The sequence below is a fragment of the Microcaecilia unicolor genome, chromosome 8 (genome assembly GCF_901765095.1).
Source record: "Microcaecilia unicolor chromosome 8, aMicUni1.1, whole genome shotgun sequence".
Taxonomy (NCBI): domain Eukaryota; kingdom Metazoa; phylum Chordata; class Amphibia; order Gymnophiona; family Siphonopidae; genus Microcaecilia; species Microcaecilia unicolor.
Genome location: NC_044038.1, coordinates 183,078,480 through 183,099,140, shown reverse-complemented (window position 1 = coordinate 183,099,140; position 20,661 = coordinate 183,078,480). Strand labels below are relative to the sequence as shown.

The 20,661-nt window shown below is 45.4% G+C and overlaps 1 protein-coding gene across 1 annotated transcript in view; it reads right to left on the bottom strand.

Moving 5' to 3' along the window:
* The window catches only part of LOC115476861 (uncharacterized PE-PGRS family protein PE_PGRS54-like), a 75,755-nt gene that overhangs the window by 19,721 nt on the left and 35,373 nt on the right, over positions 1–20,661 (bottom strand). The window contains exons 11-12 of the mRNA XM_030213435.1: positions 20,543–20,575; positions 101–133 (exon numbers count right to left, since the gene is read on the bottom strand). Coding sequence (XP_030069295.1) covers positions 101–133; positions 20,543–20,575 — 66 coding nt within the window. The remainder of the gene's footprint in view (positions 1–100; positions 134–20,542; positions 20,576–20,661) is intronic.

Below are 20,661 nucleotides of genomic sequence, written 5' to 3'. Positions count from 1 at the left end.
CCTGTTCACTTCACTGTCTCTTTAAGTTCATGTTTTCTTCTTGCAGCTTCATTGCTGAGGCATTTAAAACCTTGATCCTATCAGGTAGAAGGCTAATTACCTTTCCTGAAGATTTGTTTTCCTTTGAGCCACCCTGTAACAAGAAACAGAACAAATGTGATCTCAGTAAATGACAATCTTACTAAAAATACATCACACACTAAAACTGCATAATATCCTTAATGTTCATCAATTTGGTTTTATGAGACATGCTAGTAGAGAAATGGTTCTTCTTTCTCTTGTAGATATGTTAAGGATTCACTCGAATTGAAACCCTACTAATTATGTTGGATGTGACAGTGGCTTTTGAACCTGTTGACCATGAGCTGATGATCTACTACTACTATTTAACATTTCTAAAGTGCTGCCAGGGTTGCACAGCGCCGTACAATTAACAAAGAAGGACAGTCCCTGCTCAAAGGAGCTTACAATCTAAAGGACAAAAAGTGCAGTCAATCAAGATTGAGGCAGTCTAGATTTCCTGGATAGAGGTACAATGGTTAGGTGCCGAAAGTGACATTGAAGAGGTGGGCTTTGAGCAAGGATTTGAAGATGGGTAGGGAGGGGGCTTGGCGTATGGGCTCAGGGAGTTTATTCCAAGCATAGGGATATGCTTGGAATAAACACGAGGCAGAAAGGGCGGAGTCTGGAGCTGGCGGTGGTGGAGAAGGGTACTGAGAGCAGGGATTTGTGCTGTGAGCGGAGGTTACAGGTAGGAGCGTAAGGGGAGATGAGGGTAGAGAGGTAGTGAGGAGCTGCAGATTGAGTGCATTTGTAGGTTAGTAGGAGAAGCTTGAACTGTATGCGGTACCTGATCGGAAGCCAGTGAAGTGACTTGAGGAGAGGGGTGATATGAGCATATCGGTCTAGGCGGAATATAAGATGCGCAGCAGAGTTCTGAACTGATTGAAGGGGGGGATAGATGGTTAAGTGGGAGGCCAGTGAGGAGTAGGTTGCAGTAGTCAAGGCGAGAGGTAATGAGAGAGTGGATGAGAGTTTGGGTGGTGTGCTCAGAGAGGAAAGGGCAAATTTTGCTGATGTTATAGAGAAAGAAGCGACAGGTCTTGACTGTCTGCTGGATATGGGCAGAGAAGGAGAGGGAGGAGTTGAAGATGACTCTGAGGTTGCGGGCAGATGAGACGGGGAGGATGAGGGTGTTATCGACTGAAATAGAGAGTAGGAGGGAGATGGGGTGGTAGTTGGAAGGGCAGGTAGGGCCTAGTGATGTTTTTTTGAGGAGTGGTGTGACTATAGCATACTTGAAGGAGTCAGGGACAGTTGCAGTGGTGAGAGAGGTTGAGGATATGACAGATGTGGGGGGGGGGGGGGGTGACAGTAGGAGAGATGGGGATGGGATCAGAGGAACAGGTGGTGCATTTTGAGGAGGAAAGAAGGTGGGCAGTTTCCTCCTCGGTGATATCAGGAAATGAGGAGAAGTTGGCCTGGGTTGGTTGGTTGAGGGAGTGGGTTAAAGGGTGAAGAGAAAGAGGTGGCTTGGTAGTGAATTCGAGATTGATCTTCTGTACCTTGTCGCGGAAGTAGTCAGCCAGTGATCGAAGAGAGAGTGAGGGAGGGGGGGTGGGGTGGGAGCGGAGGGCACTTTGAGGAGAGAGTTAAGGGTGGCGAAGAGACGACGAGGGTTGGAAACGAAAGAATTAGTCAATTGGGTGTAATAGTCCTGTTTGGCAAGGAATAGGGAGGACTGGAAGGAGGAAAGCATGAATTTGTAATGAATGAAGTCGCTATGGGTGCGAGATTTCCTCCAGAGGCGTTCAGCACATCGTGCGCAGGAGCGAAGGTATCGGATACAAGGGGTCAGCCAGGGCTGGGGATTAGTACATCTTGTGGGACGGGAGATGGATGGCGCAAGGGTGTCCAGAGCAGAGGAGAGAGTGGCATTGTAAGTAGAGACAGCCTTGTCGACAGACTCGGAGGACATGATGGATGGGAGGAGATTAGAGATACTAGAGGATACGGTGGGAGGGTCGACAGCCTGGAGATTCCTGAAAGTAGTGGTTAGTGTTGGGCAGAACTGAGGGGGAGGGTGATGAAGTGTGAAGGTGATCAGGTGATGATTTGAGAGAGGAAGAGAAGACGCAGAAATTGGAGGGTGAGCAGGTAGAGGAGAGGACGAGGTCAAGACAATGGCCAGTTTGGTGAGAAGGGGTGGTGGAACTCAGCTGGAGGTTGAAGGAGGATGTCAGAGTGAGGAACTGAGAAGTGTAAGAGTCGGATGGGTCATCAGCATGTATGTTAAAGTCTCCAAGAATGAGGGACTGCGATGAGGGTTCAAGAAAAACAGAGAGCCAGGCATCGAAGTCAGTAAGGAAGGAAGAGGGGGACTTATCAGGGGGGCGGTAAATGACTGCAACTCTGAGTGGTAGCAGGTAGAATAGACGGATGGAGTGAACTTCAAAGGATGAGAAGCAGTGAGACTGCGGTAGGATGAGGGGTTGAAAACTACAGGAGGGCGAAAGTAGAAACTCGATGCCTCCTCCGCGGCCAACTGGGCGGGGAGTGTGGGAGAAAAGATAACCTCCATGGCATAGGGCCACGACTGAGGCAGAGTCGTCGGGGGTGAGCCAGGTTTCAGTTAGGGCGAGCAGTTGAAGGGAATGGGAGATGAAGAGATCATGGGTGAAGGGAAGTTTGTTGCAGACCGAGTGGGCATTCCACAGGGCACACGAGAAGGGGAGGGAAGAGGGGGGGGGGGGGGGGAGAAGGGGAATAGAGATGAGATTGGAGACATCCCGGAATCGTTTGCATGGATAGGTCGAGGACAGGTGTCTGCATGGATAGGACGAGAGTTGATGTGACGGACCAGGATTGGGATTAATGTCCCCAGCGGAGAGCAGGAGAAGGAGTGAGAGAGTACGGAGAAGAGTAGGAGAGGTATGACGACGGCGACGAAGGCGAGATGTACTCAGATAGAAAGGAGATGGATGAATAGAAGGAAGGAAATGTTTAAGGTTGAGAGCTGAGAAAAAGGAAGAGGAAAAAAGAGATGGTGAGATGATGAATACAGATGGTGGACAATGTGTTCCTGCAGTGTACAGTGGTTTAAGATGGAGAAACAAATTAGGAAGGGACAGTGCCAAGAAGAAAAAGTGTACTGGAGCCATAAGTAGTAACTGAGAGAAAAGTAGATGTAAAGAGAAAAATGCCCGGCGCGCAGCACCTAGAGCGGAGGCTTTGAGTGGATCGGAGTGGACCTGGGAGTCACCCTGGAGAAGGCTGTAAATGATATGCAGATGAGCTGCAAGTCCTCCACAGCACCTGAAAGGCAGCCGGTGGTAGAGCTGGGCACCTCTCAGCTGAGGAAAAGGCTTACCAGGGGTTAGGCCGAAGCCAGCATTCCTCATAACATGATGTCTGATGATGTCTGATGTCTGATGACAAAACAGACATCATGTTATGAGAATCAGGTACTTAACAATCAGACTTTCTATTTATAAGTACAATTTTAAAAAAACATTAATTAGGTTGAAACTCTCTCTCTCTCTCTCTCTTTCTCTGTGCAGCAGAGCACAGAGCTCAGCTTGGAGTCTACTGCCCCCCCCCCCCTTCTCTGTCCAGGGCACTGCTCTCTGTCCGGGGGCATCTCTGCCCTCTCTCCCTGCAAGCAGAGTACACCAGGCTCTGCATGCACTACTTCTTTCTCTCTCTTCCTTAAACACACACAGATACAGGCATATACCAGCTACCTGTACTAAATGCTGTGAGCCAATGCATATATGCAAATATAATATACTTTATATATCCAAATCCGTGTGGATTGCGTATTCTTTGGGAACCCACTGCCTCTGTGAAGTGGACCCCGGGACCAACCCTAGACAACGATAGCTGACATCTTGACCGATATACTCATATCACCCCTCTCCTCAAGTCACTTCACTGGCTTCTGATCAGATACCGCATACAGTTCAAGCTTCTCCTACTAACCTACAAATGCACTCGATCTGCAGCCCCCTCCTTACCTCTCTACCCTCATCTCCCCTTACGTCCCTACCCGTGACCTCCGCTCTCAAGACAAATCCCTCCTTTCAGTACCCTTCTCCACCACCGCCAACTCTAGGCTCCGTCCTTTCTGCCTCGCCTCACCCCATGCTTGGAACAAACTCCCTGAGCCCATACGCCAGGCCCCCTCCCTACCCATCTTCAAATCATTGCTCAAAGCCCACCTGTTCAATGTCGCTTTCGGCACCTAATCACAACACCTCTACTCAGGAAATCTAGACTACCCCAGCTTGACATTTCGTCCTTTAGATTGTAAGCTCTTCTGAGCAGGGACCGTCCTTAGTTATTAATTTGTACAGCACTGCGTAACCCTAGTAGCGCTCTAGAAATGTTAAGTAGTAGTAGTAGTAGTAGCCAGCATTCCTCCCCCTGAGGGTCGCCTGATCTCCGGATTTGCTGGAATTGGTATAGATAGTCAAGTGCTTTGGTCTTTTTTGGCAGGATTATGACTTTAAAGTATTAAGAGATACTGTAAGTTGATGTTAGTTGGCCAGGGTAGAATCATGTGGTCCTTCAGGGCTCAGTGCTATCTGCAGTATTATTTAAAATCTATCTTCTGCTGTTAGCTATGCTTCAGCTGTCTTTGCAAGTGGCTTTTAAAATACATTCAGATAATGTTTAAACTTTAGTGCCTATTGATGAAAAGTCAGATACCGAGAGCACAGTCAAATAAATACTAACATCCATTTCGGAGTGGATATTAATGGCTGTAACATTAGCCAGCATGTTACCCCTGCTCTTATGACACTTCTTTGACTGGAGATTGGAGAAATAATTAAATTTAAGATCTGATTGCTCATTTTTAGAGTTATGAAAGTGGACATAGCTGATCAAAATAGCCCCATCATCATTTCAGCTGAAATTTTGTGAAGGGAATATATGAAATTACAATAAGTGAAATGAACTGTTTCTTTATTATCTGAATAAATATATGGTGGAAAATAGTGAAAAAATGTCTTTTATATTTAATAAGTGGGATTGATGATGATACCTAGTAGGTCTGAACGCTAGGGTCAAAGATACAGCTGACACTTGGACTCTAGCCTCCTTTTGATGGTTTTTTTTTATAGTAATAATAATAATAAAAAAATATATTGTGTTGATGATTATAAAAGGTGCTCTTTTTTCTGGAGCTATTATGTATTTTCAAGCCCCTTAAGTTTACAGTATTTTGAGAGCTTAGTTTTTGCTTGCAGTTTGTGCCAGTAGAACAGCTTAAGAGGGCCCTTAAGTGGTTATAAATTGCTATTAAGTGTCTCACTAAAATGAGGCACTGATTTATGGAACTGCCACATAAAATGACCATTTTCTAATAGGTGGTACTGTGTGGATTTATGAAATTTGAAATGTAAGTTACTCTCATTTGTTGAGGATGTTTTATTGGAGTGAAGATAGGGAGAAAATAGGAGCTGATTGTGGAGAATCTCTGTTGTACCAATATAATGAGACCATGAGACCACCTTTCTTAATGTCTGATATGACAATGAGAGATTCTCCACAATCAGCTTCCATTTTCTCCCTATCTTCACTCCAATAAAACATCCTCAACAAATGAGAGTAACTTACATTTCAAATTTCATAAATCACTTTGTTGTACCAATATAATGAGACCATGAGACCACCTTTCTTAATGTCTGATATGACAATGAAAGTGATCAGACCTGACTCCCCCCCCCCCAAAAAAAAAAAAAGCAAAACTTTTAAATTCAGGAATTTGAGTTAGGTGTTTAAAATTTTCAGCTGAAAATTCACTCTAAATTTAGGCATTTGCTTACATTTAGGTACCCAGCCCTGAAATTCTGCTTAGCTCCTCCTGAAATCTGCCCCTCGTACCACTCACTATTTAGGTTGCTAAATTTAAGATCTTGACAAAACCAGGAACCTAAATGTAGAGATTCAGCCCTAGTAAACTGTCAAACAAGTCACTGTACGAGCCAAAACCCTTTCAATATCAGCCTCAGTGTGAACCTTTCACCCAGAAGTTCTCTGGTAGGTTGCCTCTTTGGTTTGCAGAATAAAGTTACATTTGAGAAAGGTCTGAGGGAGAAGAAAGAAGCAGTGAACAGGAGGGTGAGGAGAGGAGAAGAGAGCACAGTTAGCATCCTAGAATCCCCCAGCTATACAATTCTCAAAATCCCCTTTTCCATTTTCTTTGGAACTTTTCTGAAACAGAAACAAACCAAGAAATAGAATTTGGTTTAGTTGTGCACCTACAAGGTGTTTTGAAGCTGGGGGAGGGAAGAGGCGTCTTAAGCAATGAAAAAGTAAGAAACATTGGTGGGGGGGGGGGGGGGGGAGCAGGAGGGCCTTACACATTAGTGCACCCTGGTGGTAATAAGTGGTGTTTTGTTTTGTAGGAAAAGTACTGGTACTCATTATGGGCGGGGTCAGCATCTATGGCTCCACCCTTATGGTAGCCATACCCACAGTAGCTACACCCCTTATACCAGCCATGGCACATATAAACAGGTATTATTGAAAATACTATACCAGTATAGGAGAAAAAATAACTTGTAATTTTTTTCATTATAAATAATTTCTGTAAGCTGTTACAGCTCCAGTATACCCAGTGCAAAATAAGACAGCAGATGTAAATTCTCAAATTGGGCATATTCCAAACACTTAAATGAAAATAAAAAGATTTTTCTACCTTTGTTGTCTGGTGACTTTGTTTTTCTGGTCATTTTGGTCCCTGTCTCTGATTCTGCTACTCTCTATTTGTTCCCTTAACTTCATTTCCAGGGATTCCTTTCCATTTCTTTCTTTACTTTCCTCTTTCTTCTTCATTTCTTGCCCTCCATCCATATGCATCTCCTTCCTCTCTCTTTCCTCTCATCCATCCATGTCCAGCATTTTTCCTCTCTCCTCCCCTCCATCCATGTTCATCTCACTTCCCTCCCTCCCTCCATCCATGTCCAGCATTTCAACTCTCTCCCCTCCATCTGTGTCCAGAATTTCTAGTCTCCCCTAAATCCATGTGCATCTCCTCCTCTATCTTCTCTCCCCTCCATCCCTGTCCAGCATTACTCCTCTCCCCCTTCCCCTCCATCCATGTTCATCTCACTTTCTCTCTCTACCCTCCCCTCCATCCATGTGAATCTCCTTCTTTTGTCTTCCCTCCCCTCCATCTGTGTCCAGAATTTCTCCTCTCTCCCCTAAATCCATGTACATCTCCTCCTCTGTCTTCCCTCCCCTCCATTCATGTCCAGCATTTCTGCTCTCTCCCTCCACTCCATCCATGTGCATGTACTTCCTCTGTCATCCCTCCCCTCCATTCATGTCCAGCATTTCTCCTCTCTATCTTCCCCTCCATCCGTGTGCATCTCCTTCCTCTGTCTTTCCTTCCCTCCAACATTTCTCCTCTCTTCCCTGCCCTCCACTCCATCCATGTCCAGCATTTCTCCTGCCCTCCCCTCCATCCATCCATGTCCAGCAACTCTCCTCTCTCCCCTGCCTTCCCCTCCCATCCATGTCCAGCAATTCTCCTTTGTCCCTATCCTTCCCTCCCATTCATGTCCAGCAATTCTCCTCTTTCCCCTCTCATCCATGTCCAGCAATTCTCCTCTGCCCTCCCCTAACCATCCATGCCCAGTGATTCTCCTTTGCCCCTATCCTTCCCTCCCATCCATGTCCAGAGATTCTCCTCTGCCCTTCCCTTCATGTCCAGCGATTCTCCTTTGCCCCCTATCCTCCCCTCCCATCCATGTCCAGCGATTCTCCTCTGCCCTTCCCTCCATGTCCAGCAATTCTCCTTTGCCCCTATCTTCCCCTCCCATCCATGTCCAGTGACTCACCCCAGCCTCCGTCTGACCCTGAGTTTCAGTTCCATCCCCAGCCCCACCTGCCCACCCTCAGCTCCCTGAATTTCTGTTCCTGCCGCTCTTCCCTCTCAGCGTCCCACCCTCGCGGAAAAGAAATTACATCAGAGGAAGGCGGGACGCTGATACGGGAAGGGAAGGCTGGAGGTGAGCCTGCCTGCTGCTTTCACTGCCGCTTTGCCACTGTGACTTGAGGTAAAATAAAAGATTTCAATGCAGGGCGGCACGAACGGAAAGTCGGGGAGCTGAGGGCGCGCAGGTGAGCCGGCCCTTGAAGAAAAGGTACCGGTAATAAGTAACACTATAGGGAGTGGTGGTTAGCATATCATGGTGGTTATTAGTAATACTGGGAGGGATGTGAGTTAAATTAATACAGCCTGGTGTTTATAAATAATGGGGGGAGGGGGGAGTACCGTTACCTTAGCGTATCCTGGTAGTTATCAGTAATACTGGAAAGCTGTGTGTCATACATTGGTGCTAATAATATATTATTAATTCCTCAGCTGTCTTGATCTATGGCTCTATAGCAGGGGTTCTCAACCCAGTCCTCGGGACACACCTAGCCAATCAGGTGTTCATGGTAACCCACAATGAATATGCATGAGATAGATTTGCATATAATGGAGGTATGGCACTCATGCATATTTACTGTTGGCATCCTGAAAACCTGACTGCCTAGGTGTGCCCTGAGGACTGGGTTGAGAAGCCCTGCTCTATAGCTAGGGTGCTGGTAGCCAGCCTGTTATCCCTCAATGAGTGGGTTTCACATAGACACAGTCATCTTCTCTCCTTATAAAATAAACAGATAAGAAATGGCTTTTGTTTGAAATCTGAGCTGCACCTGGACTGTTTATGTATTTGTTTTAATATAGGTTTATCCCTCCCTTTCCCAAAAAGGACTTTTCCTTCCCCTGAGTGGATCCTCCAACACTTTCATCCTACTTTCACAACTATAATCAACTTTCCCAAGTCACTGAAGACTCATCACTTCAACAAGGCATATCACGACGATCCATAATAGGAACTGTAGCGCATCACCATTTATCTGATATTCTGAATGTTATCTCTCTATACCTGATTGCTTAATTCTATTATGTCATCCATGTTCTTTATGTAATACCAATTGTATCTTTTACTCTGGTATGGTGAATGCCATGACGGAACATTGTAAACCACATTGAGCCTGCAAATAGGTGGGAAAATGTGGGATACAAATGCAATAAATAAATAAATCAATAAATCAATAAATAATCTGTATCTGATTGTAATTTGTTTTTAGTACAGATTTGGAAAGGGGAGTGCAATCTGAATTTGACATGCATCCTTCCTATCTCATCTTCAGCTGGACAGACCCCATACTGAAAGCTGGACTCTGGTACTGTTACCCTCTCCACCTCTCCAAGGCTGGACCAGTTTATCGGGAAGGGTGGGCAGGCCTCCCATCTTCCTCATTCTCTCATCCCTTCAGCGTTCTCCCATATTTTGTTTTTCCCTCCACTTATTTTGTCTCTAGCCTCTCTTTGTTCCCTGTGTCCTATTTATCTCTGGCTCTTCTCTTACTGCCTGCTTTTGCCCTCACTGGTTCATTAGGAAATTTGATCTGTGTGGGGTCCAGAAGTCTTGTGGGACCAGCTGGGCCATATGTGAACCAAATTTACTAGAAGCAGGACGTAGTGACAGGAAGAGCTGCTGCTCCTCTGTAGTTGCAGGAGGGTAGAAACAAAAAGAAAGGTTGTTGGGGAGGGGCTGTCATTAAAATGCACTGTAGCATCAATCAGCTGGCTCTGTGAGGCAGTAACTTTTGGGTTGCAGTTGCCTATGTGTAGAAGGGCGAAGAGGGCTCAGGCTTGCTTTAAAAAGCCACAGGGAGTTGCTACGCACTCCTTATTTTGAGCTGCTTGGTGTAGAGACAAAACGAACACACACCTTCCCCTTCAAGTCTGCAGTGAGAAGATGCGGTAACTGCCTGTTGGGAGCTGTGCGTGCTGTGCCCGGGAGAGCCTTGAGCGATGGGAAACAGATGCTGGCTCGCGCTTTTCCCGCTCTCCTGCCGACCTCGAGCCTTGCTCACTTCAGGTGGTAAGCAGCGCCCAGTTTTGTTTACTTCTGTCTGGCATAAGAATGGGCGGTAGTTCAGAAACCTGCATGGGCTAAATATCACGCATGGAAAATGAATTGGTTTATTTGTTTTTGTCTTCAGTCTATATATAAAGAGAAGACGGGACAGGGAGCTTTGAGGAGGTGGCAGACATGTTCCTGGTGCAGGGATATTTATCCCGTTTTCTTTCCTGGTAATTACCTTTGCACCTCCACAGCCAATAAGTGATCCCAGCGCCGTCTGGTAGCAGACTTTCCTGCTTATTTTCGAAAAAGAAAAACGCCTATAGTGCGACCTATATCGGGAGATAGACTTTTGTCTCGCAAAGGCGCCCAAATCGGTATAATCGAAAGTCGATTTTGGGCGTTTCCAACTGCACTCCATCGCGGAAACGAATAAAGTTGACGGGGGGGGGGGGGGGGTGTTGGAGGCGTGGTGGAGGCGGGACTGGGGTGTGGTTATCGGCCGAGGAGAGATGGCCATCTTTAGGTGATAATCGAAAAAAAAGGCGTTTTTACTGCGATTTTGGGTCACTTTTTTTGGACTCTTTTTTTCACGAACAAGTCCCAAAAAAGTGCCCCAACTGACCAGATGACCACTGGAGGGAATCGGGGATCACCTGCCCTGACTCCCCCAGTGGTCACTAACCCCCTTCCACCAAAAGAAACCCACTTTACAAACTTTTTTTGCCAGCCTGTATGCCAGCCTCAAATTCCGTACCCACCTCCATGACAGCAGAATGTGTTCTATCCTGTGACAGCCTTTCCCTGGTTCTGATGTGGCTCTCGGGTGAGTGTGACACCTTTTCTGTTAAGGGCACTGCAGAGTCACATCAGCAATGCATTGTGGTGGGTGTAGGGTATTGGGCTCCGTGATTCCACTAGCTTGTGTTACATGCTCACGATGTTGGTAGTTGGTAGGCTCTACTCCCATGGTGCTTTTCCCCCTGCCTACTGGGTCAGAGTGTGCCCTGTTGTGTTTCCTGTTGTAGTCCATGCGGTAATGGCCATTTTTGTAAGCCAGTTTTAGTTCCCTTTCCTGTGTTAGCCACGTTAGACAACTTAGTTCTTCCCTTGAATGTGGCTGAAAGAGGGCATTGTACAGCATTCTGCCAGCTCTGATCTACTGCTCATCTCAGTACCAGGGAGACTCTTTGCCAGTGGGGCACAACCTCTGATCTGCAGTTAACTGTGAGTAAACGTGCTTATTCCAATAAAGGACGTTTTCGGAGACATTAGCCTTCAGGTGTCAACTGGTGTGCCAAGGTTATACAGCAGCAACAAGTCCTAGAGGCCTGCGTGTATGCAGGTCCCTGGAGCACTTTTAGTGGGTACCGCAGTGCACTTCAGGGACCTATGCATGTGGGAGCGTTGTCTGAAGTCCACCGCACTGACCTCTAGGGTGTCCAGTTGGTGTCCTGGCATGTCAGGGGGGCGAGTGTACTACGAATCCTGGCCCCTCCCACGACCAAATGGCTTGGATTGGGACGTTTTTGAGCTAGGCGTTTTTAGTTTCCATTATCGAAAAAAAAAAAAAAAAATGCCCAGCTCAGAAAGGACCAAATCCATGGGCATTTGGTCTGTTCAAACTGTATTTTCAAAACAAAAGATGGACGCCCATTTTTTTTCGAAAATACGGTCTGTCCCGCTTCTTCACGTACCCCTTTTCGGACATAGACACCCATGGAGATGGGCGTTCGCGTTCGATTATGCCCCTCAATATCATACCCATAGTACACACTCATCATAGACAGATCAGATACACCACACCTCATCAAACAGACATCAACCAAAACAAAGGAAGAACACCAACATGCAGACAACCTCAACAAGGGAAAGAAAGGTCAGAATAAACCCACACTAAGAAATGACAACTGACTAAAATCCGCATAACACCAAACACAGGAGATCCATACCAATTAATTCAAGTGGGTTACATCAACGCCAGATCCGTAGTAAATAAGACAGCATTAGTAACTGTTACATCTGTGCTCACCTTGCCCTCTGGTGGCCAGAACTGGTGGCTGCTATGAACTGCTATAGACTGTCTTGCTGTTCCTGCCCGTTCCAGACTTTAGCCCAGTCCAGTCCGGATCTTCCGGGCTGCCAGACTTACTTGCTTGGATTGAACCTACACAGCACCCGTAGTTTCCTGGTGATGCTTGCAGTGAGCTCCAGGTGCTGCTGGGCTTATTAGCCATTCTGAAACCTTGCTGCTTTGCCTTTGCATTGCGTCTAAGGCCCTGGTATGTTGGTGCTTTTGCACTTCAGCCTGAGTTTGTTTCCTTGCTCTAGTTCTTGCATGAAGTCTTGCCTGTTCTAGTTAGTCTAGGTTTAGGGTATTGCTTGTTTACTGTATTGCTTGTTTCCCAGCCTTGTGTCTTGTTTGTATGTCTTTGTCTAGTTCTGGGTTTATCTGTGTTTGTTCCCTGCTTCAGTGGCTGCTTGCAGCTTTCAGTTCAGTCTTGTGTCTGGTTGTGTTTGTTCCCTGTTTCAGTGGCTGCTCGCAGCTTTCAGTCCTGTCCTTTAGCCTATTCTTTCCCTGCCTTGCTGTCCCTGTGCTGCCTAGCTGTTAGCCAGTCCTGCCCTGTCCAGTAAGTCCTGCCGGCCACCTGAAGCCTTGAGCTCAACTCTTGGTGGAAAGTGGCCAGGTGCAGGTGAAGCCTAACAGTTTGTCAGAGATCTGCCCTGTCTCTAGCATGGGGTGGTTTTGCCTGCCACTGCCGCTCCTCGGCAGTGGCCCAAGGGCTGACAAACCCAGTTTCCAGCTTTGAAAACGTGACAGTAACAGAATGGATCATGTCAGAAAATCTTGATCTACTCTTCATCAACGAAACCTGGATCCATGACCAAAACTACCCTATAATCCTTAACCTATGCACTCCAGGATACAAAATCACCCACTGGACCAGAAAGGAATAGAGAGACGGTGGCATAGCACTAATATATCGATCTCACTTTACACCGAAACCACTGCCGAGTCAATAACAACCCAACTTGAACTTGCCTCAATCAGAATCCATCACAAAACTCTACTTGACCATCTAAACTGTGTCTTCTTTTATAGACCACCAGGTAATTGGAACGAAAGCCAGCCAAACTTCATGGACTTCATCTCAAATACTTGTGTAACCAACTCCAATATACTAGTATTAGGAGACATCAACCTCCACCTAGAAGACCTAAACTCTACCAACGCACGTGAATGCAAGGAATTCCTTCACTTATGGGATTTTAAATGGCCACTTATGCAAACAACCCATGTCAAAGGACACACACTCGACCTCATCTCACACAAACCTTCCACAGACCAGAACCTAATAATAACAGATATTAAATGGACAGAAACACCATGGACCGACCACTACAAACTAAACCTATCCCTAAAATGGCGGAAAAAGGGTTCACACCGTATACAAGAACACACAGCCTTCAGCACTAGAGACCATATAGACTCGGAAACATTCTGGCAGATGATATAAAATAATGAATGGACAGCACAAACGGATTCCATATACTACCTCTCAGAATGGGATAAAAGATGCAAAAACATACTGGACGAAATAGCACCCTTACGAACAAGAACCTCGCACAGGCATAACTCGATACCATGGTTCAATGAAGAACTGAAAATACTAAAAACACAATCCAGGCAACTCGAATGAGCATGGAAAAAAATAAAAGATGAACACACACTCAACGCATGGAAACAAATACAAAGGAACTACAAATACGCAATAAGATAGACCAAAAAGTCCTACTATAAAACTAAAATAGGACCAGATTACAAAGACACGAAAAAATTATACCAACTCGTGAACAAACTACTAGATACCACCTTGGTCACCACAACTAATACAGACATCCCAACTGCAGACAATCTTGCTAAATACTTCAAAGAAAAAAATTGTAAACCTACGTAACACGTTACCTCAGGACAACACCGATATCGAAAACTTCATCAGTGGCCTGGACCCAACCCCCGGTGAATACCCAGCGGATCAATCCTGGTCAAACTTCGCTCTCCTCACTGTCGAAACAGTTACCCAGGCGATTAATAGGTTCTCCAATACTCACTGTAAATTGAATACCTGCCCCAGCTACCTGATAAAATCCGTCCCCACCGCTTCATAGCAGACCTTACATCCCACTTAAACTACATGCTTAAACAAGGTCTCTTCCATAAGGAAAATGGCAACATCCTACTCACCCCAATACCAAAAGACACCAAGAAAAAAACAAACAAAATCTCTACCGCCCGGTAGTTTCTATTCCACTGGCAGTTAAATTGATAGAAAGCATGGTAACCAATCAACTTACTGATTATATGAACAAATTCACAATATTACATGAATCACAATCAGGATTTCGATCACTCCATAGCACTGAAACAGTACTAATCACTCTCCTAGCCAAATTCAAGCAGGAAATAGCAACAGGTAAAAGCATACTCCTCCTCCAATTCGACATGTCTAGTGCGTTCGACATGGTAAACCATAAAATACTACTAAGACTACTAGATTACTTCGGTATTGGCAGAAACATACTTAGTTGGGTCAAGGGCTTCCTAACCACTAGAAAATACCAAGTGAAATCAAACTCAAACATATCATCACTGTGGAAAGCAGACTGTGGAGTACCTCAAGGATCACCACTATCACTGATCCTCTTCAACCTAATGGTGATCCCACAGCCAAGTCCTTATCCAACCATGGCCTCAACCCTTTCATTTATGCAGACGATGTCACAATATACATTCCTTATAAACATGAACTGTCCAAAATCTCCAACAAAAACAAGCTCAGCTTGAACATCATGGACTCATGGGCAAATGCATTTCAACTAAAACTCAACACAGAAAAAACACACTGTCTCATCCTCTCATCCCAATACAATACAAACAAACCCACAAGCATAAACACCCCAGATCACACCCTTCCTATCTCAGACAGCCTGAAAATTCTCGGCGTTACAATCGACCGTAACCTCACCCTAGAGAACCAAGCGAAATATACAACTAAGAAGATGTTCCATTCAATGTAGAAACTCAAACGAGTGAAACCATTCTTCGAGGGATACATTTTGCAACCTGATACAATCAATGGTACTAAGCCATGTAGATTACTGCAACGGAATCTATGCGGGATGTAAAGAACAAATCATAAAGAAACTTCAGACCGCTCAAAACATGGCAGCCAGGCTTATATTTGGAAAACCCCTCCAAGAAAAACTGCCCTGGCTCCCAATCGAAGAACGTATTGCTTTCAAAATCTGCACCCTGGTTCATAAAATTATCTATGGTGAAGCACCGGGATACATGACAGACCTCATAGATCTACCAACCAGAAACACAACAAAATCAGCATGAACATACTTAAATCTCCACTATCCAAACTGCAAAGGACTCAAATACAAATCAACTTATGCATCCAGCTTTTCCTATATAAGCACACAACTATGGAACGCATTACCAAAAGCCGTGAAAACAATGTATGACCACCTAAACTTCCGGAAATTACTAAAAACTAACCTGTTCAAAAAGGCATACCCTACCGACCCAACCTAAATACCTGAACCCTGTAACACAAGCGAAACCAAAGAGCGTAATGGACATAACACAACTCCCCCTCTCTATGATTTCCTATTGTGTCTTGTACACATGAACCTTATTCTACCACTACATCACTTTGTAATTGTTCATACCGGAATTGGCGAGTGCCTTCATGGTACTATGTAAGCCACATTGAGCCTGCAAATAGGTGGGAAAATGTGGGATACAAATGTAACTGTGCTGACTGTTGGATTGCTAAGGCTTTGCTGGACTCTCTATGCAAAGCTTTCTCATATGTTCTCAGGCCCAGAGCTGTCTATGTAAAGCTCTCTGATACTGTCTGAGACCCTGGACTCTCCATGCAAATCTCTCTCAGTTGCTCTCAGACCCTGAGCTCTCTATAACTGCAATGATTTTGCTGCATACTTTGCCAACAAAATGAAAAGTTTCCACCAGAATTTACAGGCAATCCCACCCAGTCTCCAATCAGTTAACCTGGAGTGCGCAAACTTGCCCCCTCCTGACAGAGACAGATGGGACACTTTTAACCCAATGACAGAGGAGAGCCTTGACAAAATCCTAAGATACCTTTGACCAACTACTTGCTCCCTCGACCCCTGCCCCTCAAAGAAAATGCAGCAGGCAAGTATGGGTCTCAGAGAAGGCACTACAAAAATTGTGAACGCCTCACCTCTCTTTCTAATGAGCAACTACCAACAGCATTAAAAAGGGCAGTGGTTCACCCTTTGCTAAAGAAAGACAACCTTGACCAGGACAAACTTGAAAGTTACTGGCCAGTATCCAACATCCCATTTCTAGGGAAACTTATAGAACAAACAGTCTGTGTTCACTCGATGATTGGCTAGAAGAGAGAAACTGGCTAGATCCATGTCAATCTGGATTCAGACCCAGTTATGGAACAGAAATGGTCCAGGTCCTCTTATCCCTACTAGATGATCTTCACAGAAGCCAAGACAGGGGATTTGCCTTTGTGTTAGTACCGCTAGATTTCTCAGCAGCTTTTGACACTGTGGATCATGATATCATGCTAGCACGATTGACAGAAACAGGTATCAATGGAATACTACTTGCTTGGTTCAGATCCTATCTATCAGACAGGCAACAATCCATAGTGTTTGGCAGCACCTCATCACCACCATGGGCACTGACATGTGGGGTACCACAAGGAATGAAACTGTCACCTATTTTGTTCAATATTTACCTCAAGCGCCAACTGAGCTGATTCGGTCAATGGACACTGAGTTCTACATCTACGCAGATGATGTGCAGCTACTCATACCCATTGAACATGACTTACCTACAGCTCTGAATAAACTGATTACCTGCCTAATGACAATTCATGAATGGGCTAAACAAATAAACTTTGCCAGAAACCCAAGTAAAACTGAGCTTCTCTGGGTCCCTAACACAAGTGGATACATACCTGACATCAAAATCTCTTTTGGGAAGTACTAACTTCCCCTCAAATCACAAGTCGGGAACCTTGGAATACAGTTAGATTCAACACTTACTCTGATTCCCCAAATCCAAGCAACCTTCAAGAGCTGCTTCTACTATTTGCGACAGCTATTCTGCCTCTCTCTTTACATCAAGAAGGTAAATCTTATTCCAGTTGTGCATGCATGATAACATCAAGACTAGATTACTGCAATGCACTATACAGCAGTCTGACTACAAAGGGCCTGCACCAGCTCCAATTGATTCAGAATGTTGCAGCAAGACTAATAGAAAGTTGCAAGCGATGTGACCACATCACACCATTTTTGCAAAAACTTCATTGGCTACAAGTACAATGCAGGGCTAAATTTAAAACTCTATGATCTTTAAGGCCCCTAAAGGAAATAGCCCAGAGTATCTGAAGAATAAGATGAACCTGTATACACCTCCAAGGATACTAAGGTTGTCTCAAGGACTAGCACTAACCACACCCTCTCCAAAAGACATAACATGAAGTGATACCCAGAGTAGCCACCACACTCTGGAATGCACTGCTTGTAAGGCTTCGCTTAACACAAGACTATCTCTACTTCAGGAAGCAGGTGAAAACTTGGCTCTTCAACCAGATCTTTAATGGAAGACGTAACTAACTTGTTAGTCTCACTCACACACACAAGGAGTGACATGGGCTGCACATACTTCAGCAGGACATGTTTATCCACTCCTACCCTAGCTAAGATAATATTTAACCATCGCCCTAACCTCATGTACACCTTTCTTTAAATTAGTCACCTGATTTTCTAACTCTTCTTACTTTCTTACCTATGTGTTCCATCTTTACTTATACCTTACACTGTCAATTAAAATGTTCTATTATGTATTGTGTTGACATTGTAAGTAGTATACTATGCCATACTTTGTATTGTTATTTGAATATTTTTACTGCTGTAATTGTCTATTGCTCATGTTTGATTTATTCTTACTGTACACCACCTTGAGTTAATTCCTTCAAGAAAGCGGTAAATAAATCCTAGTAATAAATAAATAAATAAATAAATAAATAAATAAATAAATAAATATAAAAAGCTCTCCCAGTCTCTGAGCTGTCCATGTAAAGCTTTCTGATACTCTCACAGACCCTGAGCTCTCTATGCAAAGCTCTCTCAGATGCTCTTAGACTGAGGTCTCTATGTGAAGCTCTCTCAGACATTCTCAGATCCTGAGCGCTCTGTTTAAGGCTCTCTGACACTCTCTGAGACCCTGGAGTGTCTATGTAAAGCTCTCTGATTCTGTCTGAGACCCTGGACTCTCTCTGTAAAGTTATTTCAGATGATCTCAGACCCTGGACTCAGCTCTTTCAGATGCTCTCAGACCCTGGACTCAGATGCTCTCAGACCCTGGACTCAGCTCTTTCAGATGCTCTCAGACCCTGAGCTCTCTATGTAAAGCTCTCACAGATGCTCTCAGACCCTGAGCTCTCTATGTAAAGCTCTCACAGATGCTCTCAGACCCTGATCTCTTTATGTAAAGCTCTTTCAGATGCTCTCAGACCCTGGACTTGGCTCTCTCAGATGCTCTCAGACCCTGAGCTCTCTATGTAAAGCTCTCACAGATGCTCTCAGACCCTGAGCTCTCTATGTAAAGCTCTTTCAGATGCTCTCAGACCCTGGACTCAGCTCTCTCAGATGCTCTCAAACCCTGGACTTAGCTCTCTCAGCTCTCTCAGATGCTCTCAGACCCTGAGCTTTCTATGTAACTCTCTTTCAGATGCTCTCAGACCCTGGACTCAGCTCTCTCTGATGCTCCCAGACCCTGAGCTCTCTATGTAAAGCTCTTTCAGATGCTCTCAGACCCTGGACTCAGCTCTCTCAGATGCTCTCAAACCTTGGACTTAGCTCTCTCAGCTCTCTCAGATGCTCTCAGACCCTGAGCTTTCTATGTAACTCTCTTTCAGATGCTCTCAGACCCTGGACTCAGCTCTCTCTGATGCTCCCAGTCCCTGAGCTCTCTATGTAAAGCTCTTTCAGATGCTCTCAGACCCTGGACTCAGCTCTCTCAGATGCTCTCAGATCCTGAGCTCTCTATGTAAAGCTCTTTCAGATGCTCTCAGACCCTGGACTCAGCTCTCTCAGATGCTCTCAAACCCTGGACTTAGCTCTCTCAGCTCTCTCAGATGCTCTCAGACCCTGAGCTTTCTATGTAACTCTCTTTCAGATGCTCTCAGACCCTGGACTCAGCTCTCTCTGATGCTCCCAGTCCCTGAGCTCTCTATGTAAAGCTCTTTCAGATGCTCTCAGACCCTGGACTCAGCTCTCTCAGATGCTCTCAGATCCTGAGCTCTCTATGTAAAGCTCTTTCAGATGCTCTCAGACCCTGGACTCAGCTCTCTCAGATGCTCTCAAACCCTGGACTTAGCTCTCTCAGCTCTCTCAGATGCTCTCAGACCCTGAGCTTTCTATGTAACTCTCTTTCAGATGCTCTCAGACCCTGGACTCAGCTCTCTCTGATGCTCCCAGACCCTGAGCTCTCTATGTAAAGCTCTTTTAGATGCTCTCAGACCCTGGACTCAGCTCTCTCAGATGCTCTCAGAGCCTGAGCTCTCTATTTAAAGCTCTTTCAGATGCTCTCAGACTCTAGACTCAGCTCTCTCATATGCTCTCAGACCCTGAGCTCTATGTAAAGCTCTTTCAGATGCTCTCAGACCCTGGACTCAGCTTTCTCAGTGCTCTCAGACCCTGAGCTCTCTGTATAAAGCTCTTTCAGATGCTCTCAGACCCTGAGCTCTCTATGTAAAGCTCTCTGATACTCTCTGAGATCCTCCATGTAAAACTTTCTGATTCTGTCTGAGACCCTGGACTCTCTATGTAAAGCTCTGTCAGATGCTCTCAGATCCTGAGCTCTGTATGTAAAGCTCTCTCAGACGCTCTCAGAATCCTTGGCCTGCCATGTAACATTTTTTAGCATGGGACTGCAGGTAGAGTTATCATATGTCCGGTTTTACCCGGACATGTCCTCTTTTTAGGACAAGGCTGGGCAACCGGGCGGGTTTTGCCAGCCTGCCCGTTTGTCCAGATTTCTGGACAAACGGACAGGCTGGTGGGCGGGCCTAATGGTGTCATATCCTAGTCCCCTCCCCTTACCTTACTGTACTGCCCTGGTGGTCTAGTGACCACTTCGGGGCAGGAAAGAGCCCCCTTTTTCCTGCCCGGAGCGCCTGCATACTGTTCCCGTTGCTGACGGTCCCGGCATCGATTTAAAATGGCCACCTTAGGGGGGGGTGACGGGGGGGCGGGATGTGTGTGAAAAGGGTAGGGCGATATGTGACAGGGGTGGGGTGTGTGAAAGGGGGTGGGGGTGTGGCAGGGGCAGGGTATGTGTCCTCTTTTTGGGGGGACCAAATATGGTAACTCTAATTGCAAGAGTTGCAGATTAGACAGTGAGGTTTAGATGGAACTAAGTCTGTTGTTTTTGTAGAATTTATACAATCCAGGGTGTGTCACATCTAGAGACAGTGCACTGCACACAGGGAGAATCATGACCAGCGATAGTATACTCCATTTACCTCAAGTGAGCATTCTTTTTCCTTCAAGCCCTCCTGAAAAGAGAAAACACAATAAAAATGTTAGAAGATCCAGTTTCAGAAGTACAAATCTTTCATCATCCGAACACCTTCTTCCCAAA